Source organism: Vulpes lagopus, chromosome 2 (genome assembly GCF_018345385.1).
Source record: "Vulpes lagopus strain Blue_001 chromosome 2, ASM1834538v1, whole genome shotgun sequence".
NCBI classification, from domain to species: domain Eukaryota; kingdom Metazoa; phylum Chordata; class Mammalia; order Carnivora; family Canidae; genus Vulpes; species Vulpes lagopus.
This window is the reverse complement of record NC_054825.1, coordinates 53,539,152-53,552,440: the sequence shown is the minus strand read 5'-3', so window position 1 is coordinate 53,552,440 and position 13,289 is coordinate 53,539,152. Positions and strand designations below refer to the sequence as shown.

General features: G+C 39.0%; 1 protein-coding gene across 6 annotated transcripts in view; it reads right to left on the bottom strand.

The window, feature by feature from the left end:
• HERC1 (HECT and RLD domain containing E3 ubiquitin protein ligase family member 1) overlaps window positions 1-13,289 on the bottom strand; it is a 189,982-nt gene that overhangs the window by 10,018 nt on the left and 166,675 nt on the right. For all 6 annotated transcript variants that reach the window (XM_041739213.1, XM_041739209.1, XM_041739249.1 and 3 more), the window contains 10 exons: window positions 12,676-12,741; window positions 12,395-12,520; window positions 11,194-11,332; window positions 9,951-10,132; window positions 8,904-9,059; window positions 8,007-8,129; window positions 6,956-7,058; window positions 4,630-4,799; window positions 3,106-3,244; window positions 1,056-1,225 (listed from right to left, as the gene is read on the bottom strand). In XM_041739213.1, the coding sequence (XP_041595147.1) occupies window positions 1,056-1,225; window positions 3,106-3,244; window positions 4,630-4,799; window positions 6,956-7,058; window positions 8,007-8,129; window positions 8,904-9,059; window positions 9,951-10,132; window positions 11,194-11,332; window positions 12,395-12,520; window positions 12,676-12,741 (1,374 nt within the window). The remainder of the gene's footprint in view (window positions 1-1,055; window positions 1,226-3,105; window positions 3,245-4,629; window positions 4,800-6,955; window positions 7,059-8,006; window positions 8,130-8,903; window positions 9,060-9,950; window positions 10,133-11,193; window positions 11,333-12,394; window positions 12,521-12,675; window positions 12,742-13,289) is intronic.

Below are 13,289 nucleotides of genomic sequence, written 5' to 3'. Positions count from 1 at the left end.
CCTGCTTCTCCCTCTGCCTGTGTCTCTGCCTCTCTCCCTCTGTGTATCTTTCATGAATAAATAAAATCTTTAAAAAAAAAAAAGCATAAAAAAAAAAAAAAAAGCATAAACCTAGATAGCAGTAACTATTAATAACTTCTTAAAAATATTTTCTTCTGATAGAATATATGATTATTATTTTTAAAAAACGTGGAAAATATAGAAAAGGACACGTATACGTGCACACACTGAATCCTCCATAACTACCTCTATGATCACTCTCATCTGTCTCCCTCCAGTTTCCTTCCAAGTGTGCAAACATTCTCACATTGTTAAGAACACACTATGATTTTCTGCTGCTTTTCTTGCTTAACTTTTTATCATAAGCATTTCTCCTAATTACACACAGTTATCTAACATTCTGTTCAGTGCTGCACAGTATTTTGCTGCCTGGCTGACTACCTATTTCTACCAATGATCGGTCAAATCTCTCATATGCCCCATGACAGGTTACCCAAGGATTTCTGACTAACAGTTTTTACAAACTGATGCACATTTTGGCAGGCATACTGACACATTACACAAACAAACACAGCCAGCTTGCTTTCTTCCTAAAGTACTAGACTGTTCTGTAAAGACAGCCAAATCAGCCCAATTTCCTTTCTCTCGCCCACAGGACCCAGAACGCTCACTTGTGAGGAGATCAGGAAGTCTCCCCAGGATCTCAGACTTATTTACAGAACCACTGTGACAGTGGTGCTAACATACCTGTGTGTGCTCAAGTTTTAAAATCATATATTGGACCTTATAGAAATATATGCTTAGCCATTCATATATATGCATAACCATCCTTGAGCTCTGGATAAACCAAAACATAAAAGGAGGACCACTCTGTGTCCAGCAGTACAGTTACCAGTATCCCGACTATCCCTAAACCAGCAATAAAATGGAGAAACACAACTGTTGCCTTTTCTACATCTCTTGGGAGCTGAGAGTAAAAAGTATTAGCCATGGAAGAATGTTCCTGGGATCTGGTGAGCATGTCATGGGCGGTGCTTCCCAAGCCAACATCTTACCTGGTTGTTAGGGCTGAGGTTTAGTAGCCTCCAGGACGAGTACATGAGGTCAGAGAAGTGGTAAAGCAGCCGGAGCCTGGCCCTCGCGGTGTGAATGCTCACCTCCCTTAGGGCCCCATACTGCGGAGGCACTGCATCAGGCAGGCCCAGCTGCAAAGGTACAGACACACCTGCCCAGAGAGCAAATGGACACTTATGACGGAAAATGCACGGCTTTCATTTTCAATACTTTGAAAATTTTCAAACACACAGAAAAGTTGAGTATACAATGAACACCCACTCCTACCACCTAAATTCTAGAATTAATATTGGCCTATATTTGCTTCATCGCATATTTATCAATTTCTCTTTTTGTTAATTTATCTTAATGTTTTGATGCACATGTATTGGTTTTTAAGACACCTTTTTTATTTATCATTACAGAAGCTTCTTTTTCTCTCCTTTAATCCAATGGGACTTACAAACAGTTCCTTCACAAAAGAACAAAAAAAAGCCCAAATTCCTCCTTTCATATTTGATAGCTATCTTCACAAAACATAAGATGTGAGCCAGGACTAGGTAGGCAATTCTGGAAAATGGAAATGGGCAACTCAGCAGTGCCCTCTCACCCTCACTAGTGGTATGACCGAAAGAAAGCTATGCATGCACGGTTCATAAAAACTTTGTATGCAAGAGTAAGAGCTCTGTGGAAGCAAAGACCAGAAGCAAAGACTGTATTCATGGTTGCCCTCTTATTAAAAACTTAGAGTAAACCTACAACACTCTATTTATTTGAGTTTCACGTAAATAAAGATTTGCACAGCTCAATTCCCAGTTTATCCTTATTCCCAATTTATTTCATTAATACTATAATAAAAGCTACTAACATTCATTGAGTACTTCTACAGGCTGGGCATTATTCTAAGAGCTCCACACAAATTGTTTCATTTAGTCCTATAACTCTTTACAACAGGGGCTATTATCATCCTCATTTTACAGACAAGGAGATGGAGTCTTAAGATCACTCAGCTTTTAAGTGGAGGGGCTAAGGTTGGACTCAGGCAATGTGGCTCCAGACTCTGGACCTTTAACCATCACACTGCAGAGTCTCTCTCTTGAAGTGGGAGTGAGATCTCTCTGTAAGATGAAGATAACCCTGAATACCTGAAATTGTGGACTCTGCTAATCAGAAACCATCTCTTATTTGTTTGGAACCTACTTGGTAGTCCTAATTTGTTCTCTTAGGGTATCTAATAGAAAAAAAAAAACTTTATAGCGAGTCTTCCCCAAGGACTCAGAAGTACAGGTCAGCAAAAAAGAGAAGAGAATGCTGAGTTCCCAGGCACAAGTTGCTTCAAGGAAACTCTAGTCCCTGACACACCACAGAATAGTATAAAGAAAGGGCTTAAGGGCCTGGGAGAGAAATAGCCCAAATGTAAAGAAACACATTAATAAATGCCCCACACCTGTGAGGAACAGAAGATGGATCAAATCTGGAGAGTACTCAATAGAATGTGAAGTACATTTTGTTTTCTTCGTATCTTTTTATAGCTCTACAAGGATTGTATAATAAACAAAAAGGTAAAAACTGCCTATTAATCCTATTATATGATGGGAGTAAAATGGCGATTTTTTTTTTTTTTTTTTTTTGCTGTGCCAATACACAGACAATATTACATTTCAAATGGTTAACTGAGTGAGGTAAAGAATATGACAAATGGTCTCAGACCCTTTAATCTTTATTCCTAATAGCAGGCCTTAGAAAGCTATGGTCCATCACTTCTTTTATATATGAAAAAATACTTAGTTGCTGCTCTAAAATTATACATTTTTGCTTGCCTAAGTGACAATTTTTCTTCTTTTGGGGGCGCATAGAGGAAATGCTGTGTGATGAAGTCCACAGGAGAATCACCTGCTATGAAAGTACGTATAGTGCTGGGAGCATAAAGAGTGCTTTGGTCCTGGTGGTTTCAGCATGATGCCTGAAAGCAGTCCAAAGCTGGCAAGCAGACAACGCAGCTGGGGACTACTGAAAGAGAAGCTGTAGGAGCATGGATATTTCATCCCTTACCCGGTGCTCTTGGTGGAACAGGCGGCGCTGTCCAGGCAGCACTGTGACAGCGGCCAGCTGAGATCTGCCGAATATTTTTCCCTTGCAAAACTGTTACCAGAGTTGGTTCTCGAACGTGGTTGGTGTGGCCTAAGCCAAGCTGGGAGTAAATTACAAAACACAGAGTCAATTAGAAAGAGGAAAAGAGGAAGGCAAGATGAAATCTGCCTTAGATGGTAGCAGATAAAATAAACATCTATACCAAGCAACAGCATCAAAATAATGAAATTAATTCTGATTTTCTGTATCAGAATAGTCCTCACAGCTCAGACTGTCTCCTAACAACTTAGCTACAACAAGGCCATTCCAAATCTAGCAGGTGGGTCTTAATGACTGAACATATCTGTGGATTTCACTTCTATAGAGGAAATAAATTCTTGGGAAGTTAAAAAAATAACAAAATGATCTAGGGAGCTTTTATTTAAATTATTTATTTAATTTCCTTTTAACATGGACTATCTGGTTAACAATAAACAATTAGAAAAACATAAACAGAAATAGATCGTCATTTTAATATCTCTATTCTTAGTGTGTGAGTGGGACACCCAGTGTTTTCAGCGGCTAAGCACCTCAACATTATTAAGGAGGATCAGGTCAACCCCCTGCCAGTGACCTCCGTAAGGTGTCTTCAGCATCAACTCTCTTCTCATTCAAACAATGTGCAGTGATAATGATGAGCAGCCTCCTCATCTGTTAACATAGTGATGAGGTGACCAGAATCAAATGAAGCTACTATGGATAACAATAGAGACCTTGATGTTGAGGGCCCCTGGCTCTGAGGGCAGACAGACCCAGAGAGGATTTATGGAGGAAGGGGATATGGCTCTGCATGCAGGGCTGAAAGCCACTGTAGCAGCAGGCATTCCAGACATTTCCCATCCAAATCTTTCCCTCCTATTGTTTCCCTCCTATTGTATACAGGGTAGGCTGAAAACACATCAACTTCTTGAATCTTCTCTCAACCTTTCAAAGGCTCATTTACTTTATACTCTGTAGAATAGGGATGACAAGACTTCCTGCACAAACACAAATAAACTATGTATACCACACTAGGTATAGTACTATGTCCTATTACAAAATATAAAAGTACTGTTATTTCATTCTTTCATTTTCTAGATCAAATGATGCTCCCAGGACCTCATCTCACATATTACCACAGTAAAAATGATGAGGACGATAGTAGCAAAAACCTATAAAGTACTGCTTATTATGTGCCAGGCCCTTAATGAGTGCAGACACACATATACTCAGTTAATCCCTTTAATCGCTTTGCTATACCATCAGATTTTTTTAAAACCATGGTATAAATATTTATTTGACGACATTCAAGAGAGAGACATGCCCACTGGCTCACAATCTGTCCCGTGGCAAAGGGATGTGCGTGAGGCACTGTAGATCTCAAGTGTTTCCTAGCTTATCCCTTTCCCAAATGAGGAACACTGTCGAATTCTAGAATATGAGAGGACAAGCAAGATAAATATTTACCTGCCCTTCTGAATTGCTCCCCCAGGCATATACATCTCCAGTTGATGCCAAGGCAAGTGTGTGCTCAGCTCCAACTGCCACATCTTCGATGACCACGCCAGCCAGGACAGGGATCTGCTGTGGTCGATTATGATTGCGAGCACGCCCCTCTGGCAAGCCTATCAAGCGATCTAGAAAAATAGAGGAAATTTATGGATGGGATACAACAGTCCTTTTATGTTTTCTAATGAGTCATTTAACTTTTCTGGTGGAATAACAATGATAAATTTAACTCATTATGGCAAAAGCTGCCATGCTGGTAAAGTATACTGGATTCTGAGTAAATGAAGTTTGAAACAATTCCTTTGCAAAATGTCACAGACTCCTTATTCATAAAATAAATAAGTCTAAAATTAGTAGCTTATTTCTTTTTAAAAAATATTTTATTTATTTATTCATGAAACACAAAGAGAGAGGCAGAGACACTAGTAGAGGGAGAAGCAGGCTCCTCACAGGAAGCCCAATGTGGGACTTGATCCCAGGACCCTGGGATCACTCCTTGAGCTGAAGGCAGACACCCAACCATTGAGCCACCCAGGCATCTCTAGCAGCTTATTTCAAACCAAGAGGTACTTCCAGTATCTTCCTATTTGAGAGGACTAGCACATAGTTAAGAAAGGCCTGGGGCAGCCCGGGTGGCTCAGTGGTTTAGCACCGCCTTCAGCCCAGGGCCTGATCCTGGGACCCAGGATCGAGTCCCACATCAGGCTCCCTGCATGGACCCTGCTTCTCCCTCTGCCTATGTCTTGCCTCTCTCTCTCTCTCTCTGTCTCTCATGAATAAATAAATAAAATCTTTAAAAAAAAAAAAAAAGGCCCGACAGTTCTTGCATTCTAAGAAAAGACATCACTCAACTTGCCTTGTCCTCAAACTTCCAGCCAACCTCTCCCTTTACCTTAACTTCTAGAAAGTGCCAGCCCCTGTTGCCTCATGTCCTCTAGAACCATTTGGTATGGCCACCTTCTGCAGCCTACCTTTCACTCTCACTACTGCACTGAAGCTATACACTTAAAAGCCACAAGTAATTCCTAACTGCCTATGGCAGCAGCCTCTTCTCAGGCTCCACCCCCAGAGCCCCACATAACCTTCTGTTGACCTGGCCTCAGCAACTTCTATCCCACAGAGACTCTGTACTATCTTGGCTCAAACGCTACCTCTCTCTTCACTTCTTTCAAAGCCGACTCTCCTGAGTCCTCTTTCTGTGTTCAGCTGCCCTTTCCTCATATTCCTTAAGAGTTCTATGTACTTCTTCTTTTACTCTATACTTTCTCCTTGAGTGTCTTTTTCTTTTCTTTTTTTCTTTTAAGATTTTATTTATTTATTCATGAGAGACACAGAGAGAGGCACAGACATAGGCAGAGGGAGAAGAAGCAGGTTCCCTGCAGGGAGCCTGATGCAGGGTTTGATCCCAGGACCCTGGGATCATGACCTGAGCCAAAGGCAGATGCTCAACCACTGAGCCACTTAAGTGTCCCTTCTTGGGTTTCTTAGAGCCTATTAACATGGTTTTAAACACCATCATTATGCAAATCTACATCTCTATAACCAATCTCTTTGGAGTTCTAGATCCAAACAAATCACCAAAGACTTGTTAGACATCTCCATACATATACCTAGAGTATATGGCCTCAGTTCAATATGACCAAAACTAAGTTCCTTATCTAGTTCCCTGAAACCAGCTCCCTATCCTCAGTTAGGGACATCATTCCTCTAAGACTAGAAACTTCACTCATGACATTTCCTCCTCTTCCTCACATCTGCCTTATACACTTCTCAGTCACTACAACTTACTAAAAAGTTCTGCTTAAGATGGTGAATATATTGCCAGAGAATCCCACTATGGATGCTTGGATTACGAATCCACTCAAGATCTGAACCCTGAATGACTGAACCTCAGGTTCTCAGGTTCCTAAGACCTGAACCTCTGGTTCCTGGAAGGGCTAGGAAATTAGAGAGGATCCAGAGGAACTCTGGTGGTCAAGAAGTATTTATGGTGGCACAGTGTAGGCAGCAGAAAGGAGGATGGGAAGGGCTTTGGCAGGGACTTTTCTAGCAAGAGCAAAGGCTCTGGCATAAGAAGCCATCAATGGGGAGGAAAGTTTATTCTTATGGCAAAGTTTAGGAAAAAGGAGCAGAAAAGTAGCTCATGAATAAAGGTCATAGTGGCCATTCAACATCCAAAACAAAAAATTACACAATTTAGAGCACTTTCTATAAAACTGGAAGGCAAATATTTCTATAATGTACATGCAAAATAAGCCATTTTAATTCCTGGAAAATGCCTTACCTTGACCAAAGGTATATACATGACCATCTTTAGTCAATGCAACAGAAAACTGAGTTCCACAAGCAACTTTTTTTATTCCAATTCCACAAAGAACATCAACTTTCTGCAAAATATAAGTGTAAGGCACATACTTTAAAAGAAAATAAAAACACTTTTGAATTTGCCTATTAGCATGTATAAACTCAAGGACTAACTTCTTAGAAAAATACTAATTGTCATCTACCTGTTTCCACCCAAATCCACATTCCTAAATGTTATTTTCTCATACTACTCTACAAATTAGCTGAATTTGTGGGAGGGAGTATGGAGGCAGGGGCATTTGACTAAAATCCCCAGGACCCCACGTGAAGCAGAATCATTCCTCTGGGCACCAGAGACCAAAGAGAATCCTGTAGCTTTTTAAACAATGTTGGGAGACCATGTAAAGCCATGGGCTGCTCCAGTTAGGCTTTTTATTACAAATTACATACGATAGGACATCTACAGTTGAATATACATATTTGTAAATCATGCTGCTTGTTAAAAGTGTTAAGAAAACTCATAAAAGAAACTGCACAGTTCTTCCACAGAGCCAAGAAACCTTCTGTATGTGAATATTAGCTTCTAATGTATTTATTATTCCCTAGGTTTCCTTTTTATTATTTTTTAAAAGGAGGTGCATACCTGTATAAATCAGGGGTAATAATCAGCTAAAATGGTAGCTGCAAGCAGAAGGATACAAAAGATTCTTCAAGGTTCCCTCCCTAAGACACCCTGAATAATATATGATATATGTCTATAATTATTTCTTCTCTACATGGGAGATAGTCCTACATTGCTCAGCCTATGGAGATAGAGGCTTATCCTTGCACATTTTTACATTTAGTTTAGTGATTAATGGCTTATTTAAAATCAAGATCTAGAATGCTGGACATTTAACAGTAAGTAATAAAAGCTTCTAAACTTCATTATGAATTACTAAAATGTTAAAGGTAAATTATTTCCAACTAAAAAGAGGCATTTGACATACACTAAAACTGCACTGAAACTCTGGAGTAAAGACAATACTGACCTGAGGGGAAGATTTTGCAGTGGAATTTCCTAAGCCTAGTTTTCCATAGTCCCCATCTCCAAAAGCCCACACCATGGAGCCATCTGCTGATACTGCCAAAGTGTGGTTTAAGCCACAAGCCACCTAAAGAAATAAAAGGGTATTCAGTAAGGCAAAATCATAGCACTAAACCATATATACCTATTTCTGGGATTCTTTTTCTTCACTTCAGTGAAAAACTTGGCTACATATATATATATTTTGGCTACATATATTTTTATTTAAATTCAGGGCCTTCTGCATATATTAACAAAATATATCAATAAGAAAAAATTCCTAATGTCCACAAATGAAAAAATAAGTTTTTCTTCAAGGTGAAAGAAAGCCTTCAAATATCTGTGGCTAACTCAGAATCAGAGAGCATAAAAGAGGAAAGGTACATATGAGTCAAAAACACACCAGAGACAGTCTAAGGAAGCATACAAAAAAAGATAAAAATATCTCCTACTTAAGAGGTAATCTCAATGTGTACAGGACAAGGAAAGTGTAGTCCCAATGGTGCTGCAATTCAACCATCTACTTCCAAACTACCAGAGGGCAGCCACAAAAATGTGTATGGTTTAAAGGTTTTATATCAAGTTGTATTAAGGATTTTGGGTTTTAAAACATATACATACTGAATTAAGGCTGTCATTTGTTTTTCAAATATGGCATAAAATGTGAATTTTCACATCAGGGAAAAAAAAACATGAAAAATTATCAAGTCAGCCAAACGAAATGTACGTGATGTTACGTAAAACTGATGACTCTAGTCTTCTTTAAAGGACAGTGTCTCAGTGCACACAGAGGAAATAACCAGATAGAACATATTATATGGAAATATGACCAGATAGAACATATTATTGACTTATTTCGTGCCTGTCCAATCTGATATCCCTCCAGTGCAGTCACTCTCTCTGGAAGTTTTTTGTTAGAGGTGTTTCCAAGACCCAGACGACCGTAGTCACCATTACCAAAAGTGAACAGTTTGCCATCTGAAGTTACCACTGCTGAGTGCTTGAAGCCACAAGACATCTACAGACAGAACCAAAGATAAAAAAAAAACTTTAAGAGGGTAAACTAAGAACAAAATCATTTTTGGTTATTAATATAGTAATAAACTTTCACTGACAACTAACTTAGGATCTTTAAGACCAGTATGTCCTACCTGCCCAAGTGGGCCCTCCTGCTCCCACCAGGTTGAATGATCTCAGCATCCTCAGGAAGACCAAGCTAAACAGCCTACACCTTGGAAGAATTGTTGCTATGCTTTATGCTATGTACAGATGACCTAGACCACATGTGATAGTAAGTGGGGAAATTATTTGTAAACTCTACGGTGCCATGCAATTTTACAGTATTAGATCACTAGTTGATTTTCCAGAGTATGTATATGAATTCAACATTTGTAACAATAATGATAAAAGGAAAACTCTACATTCAACTTATTACTGTACCAAGAATTATGGGGCAGGCACTAAATCCCACTGTGTTTCTTCCAAGCACCTGAAATATCCCAGCTTGGGCCAACCAGCTGTCTCAGGAGAAAGGAGTCCTATTCTAACACCAAAGCCCATTCAAACTTCTAATAAGCTCAAGAATGAACAACCAAAAATAGTGTAACTCTTGTAAGGACTTAAAATATATTTATACTGGGGATCCCTGGGTGGCTTAGCGGTTTGGCGCCTGCCTTTGGCCCAGGGTGTGATCCTGGGGTCCCGGGATCGAGTCCCACATCGGGCTCCCTGCATGGAGCCTGCTTCTCCCCCTCCTTGTGTCTCTGCCTCTCTCTCTCTCTCGAATAAATTTTTTAAAAAATCTTAAAGTATATTTATACTATTATTTCCTGCTACCTAAATTTGAGAGCACTATTCAACAACTAGTATGTTCATATTCAAAGGCAAACTTATCCACATCCTGCCTGACCTGCACCACTTCTTCTCCTTGTAAGGCCTCGATCTGCCTGGGGCGCCGCTGCCTGTCACTGTTCCCATGGCCGAGTTTGCCATAATCACCATCTCCCCAGCTAAAGACCTCACCACTCTCAGTCAGGGCCATTGAGTGCCCATCAGAACCACAAGAAGTCACCAGCTGGGTCACCACAAAGCCTGAAACAGAGCAGAAAGCCAGTAAGAATCACTGGACGTTAAAACTCTTTATTTGCAGCTACTACAGAATACTCTCAGCATGGAAAATCAACATAACTGTACTACACAAATATAAACAATGTCTTTCATTTTAAATCAAATTTGAAGCCATAACCAAGTAAACTGGGAGCAATTTAAATTTAAATAAATGATTTAAATAAATGATGATGACAAAGAAGAAAAGGAGGGTGATGGGAATAGTTATAGTCATCAAGGCCTATGTTCTAGCCACTCCTAGAAATGCTTTACCTGGGTTATCTCCTTTTCTATTTTCACAAAGAACGTATGAGGCAGATATTATTATCAGCACTTTTACAAATGGGTTAACTGAATCACAAAAAGGTCTAGTCTAGCTTGTGCAAAGTCCTAGAGACAGGATGCAATAGTACTGGATAGGAACCCCACCTCCACTGCTGTGCTCTGGGAGGAAGAGACCTCAAGGAAGACAACTTAGCACTATTTCAGAATTGGTTCTGAACTCATTGTTACTTGTATGCTTTTACTTAAAAAATCCTCTTTGCTCTCTTTGTAGGCTCTGGAGTCAGTAAAAGTTGATTTAAGAAACAAGCCAGGAGCTCCTGCAGTGGTTTTTCCAGAAGTATTTTTTTTTTCCCAAGTCAGAGAACTCTGACAGAGGTACCCTGTAAAGTCTTTAGAACATCTGCACATTTCCATATCAACTGATTTTTACTTTTTAGGAAACACATTAATAGTTATTAACTAATAACTATTAATAGTTGCCTAATTACAGTTTTGCAATTTTAAAGAATTTGTTTACAATCTTCAGTGAGTCTTAAAATAGTTATTTATATCACTGAATTCTAGCACTGCCATGATAAATAGCTTGCAAAATAACATAGCTTAAAAAATGAAAATCAGGCTGTACATCCTAAATGAGAATCTAAATAAGTGACCCTCTATGACTTTATCTAGCAAAGGTTTGAGATGAGTTCCAACATAAGCTAACATTCCTACAGTTAGGCCATAGTTTCTGACCACCTTTCAACTGAGCATAGTTTTACCTTGTAGGGCTGAAATAACTGTCAGCACATGAAGGTCATCTGAATTTCCTTGTCCCAATCTTCCATAACTTCCTTCCCCACAAGCCAACACTGTGCCATTGGCCTGGATGACAAAGGTACAATTCTGACCACATATGACCTAGTATAAAAACACACACATCCTTTATTATATAGCTTTAAATGATTCTATGTATCTTTAAATGTATTCTATGTATTTAAATGATTCTATGTATACCTAGGATATCTTTATTAATTCTTTTATTCTTTCACTAAAGAGGATGGGTTGATGTAACTATGGGGTTCCTATAAGCTCTTGATTATTAAAAAAAACTGCTTGCTTAACAAAGAGATGTATGAGGCTCATTGGACTATTTAAAATCATTTAGAACTATCTGATCTACAGGGATTTCAGCCAATTGTGCACAGTTTATTTATTTTAAAGATTTTATTTATTTGAGAGAGAGAGTGTGTTTGTACATGTGCAGGCAGGGGGAAGGGTTGCAGAGACAGAGAAGGAGATAATCTGGAGCAGACTCTGCACTGAGCACAGAGCCTGACACAGGGTTCAATGTCATGACCCTGAGACCATGACCCAAGCCGACACTTAACTGACTGAGCCACTCAGGTGCTCCAATTGTGCAGTTTAAATAATATTAATAACAAAACAGAAAGAGGAAAGGGTGGTGGGGAAATATTAAACAGTGGCTGGAGATCATCAAGAAGTGGAAAGCTGAGGGGATATACACAAGAAAGAGGAGTGCATCCTGGGACTTAGTAACATGGAGAAGAATGGAAGAGAAAGTAGTGGCTTGAGAAAGGGCTTGGAAATAGACTACCATGATTATTAGAGGGGTGTCAATAAAATCTAGCTAAAGATCTCTGTAAGTTAATGACCACAATACAGAATCAATAATTAGGAGTTTGTTAACGTCTATAAATACATACTACACAGGCCTAATGCATGTTAATTCATCACACTTGAAAGCAAGAAAATTTAGAAAGTTATTAATAAAATATTAAGTCTGATAAAAGCCCCAGAAAGTTTTTATTTAGCTTCTATTTTTTAGATATATTTTATACCTCATATCTAGTTATTCTTCACAACAGATTACACAATGGGTAAACTTTATCTCATAGTAAGGGAATCAGAATTGTTAAGAGTTCCCAAGTTTCTTCTCCACTTCTTTGCCCTATTAGTCACCTGTTGGGCCTGTGAGAATGAGGGAGCTGCTGCAGGTACCATCACATTCCTTCCAGCTTCTGCCAACTGTCCATGCCTGCCAGCACCCCACAGGTAGACATCACATTTACCTCCCAGGTGCCAGTCCTAAAAAACCACAATCATCTCAAAATTAGGTTCAACCATACATTCAAACAAACATGTGCCAGCCTCTATAAGAGACACCAGGTTACAAACAAACAAACAAGCATTTAGAACCAGAAGATTTACTGAGAATCACCCACATAGTTATCTTCACTGACCTCAGGTCTGGAAGTTGCCCAAGACATAATTTGTTCATCCATGCCATTAATCCATTTACTGTTATCCTACAAGACACAGAAAACATCAGGATCAATCTTGCTTAATCAAGATTTTTCTGGTTTTTTTTTTTTTTTTTTTTTTTAGGAAAAAAAAAAGCTTCCCTCACCCCCAACATGGGGCCTGAACTCAGGACCCTTAGATTAAGACCTGAGCTGAGATCAAGAGCTATACGCTTAATTGACCAAACTACCTATGTACTTCAAGATTTATCTGTTATTAATTAACAACTAAGTCTTCTTTCCATAAAAAAGTTTAGTAATACTATAAGAAAAATTTTCTAATGGTATAAGAAATAAAGAACAGTTTTATAATCATGTCAAAGTTGACTACGCATTGTTAATATTTCCCTTTATCATAAACACTTTATGATCAACTATCACCATCACTACCACACTGGTGATTCAAAATTAACCATTTATGTTTTCTGAGCACCAATGGGCACAAGGTCATGTGCAGGAGTCACCACCCCCATGAACTTGCTGTAGAGCAGCAGGCAGGTCACTTCGTCTTTCTAGGCTTCAATTTCCTCATCTATAAAATGATAGATTTGGGG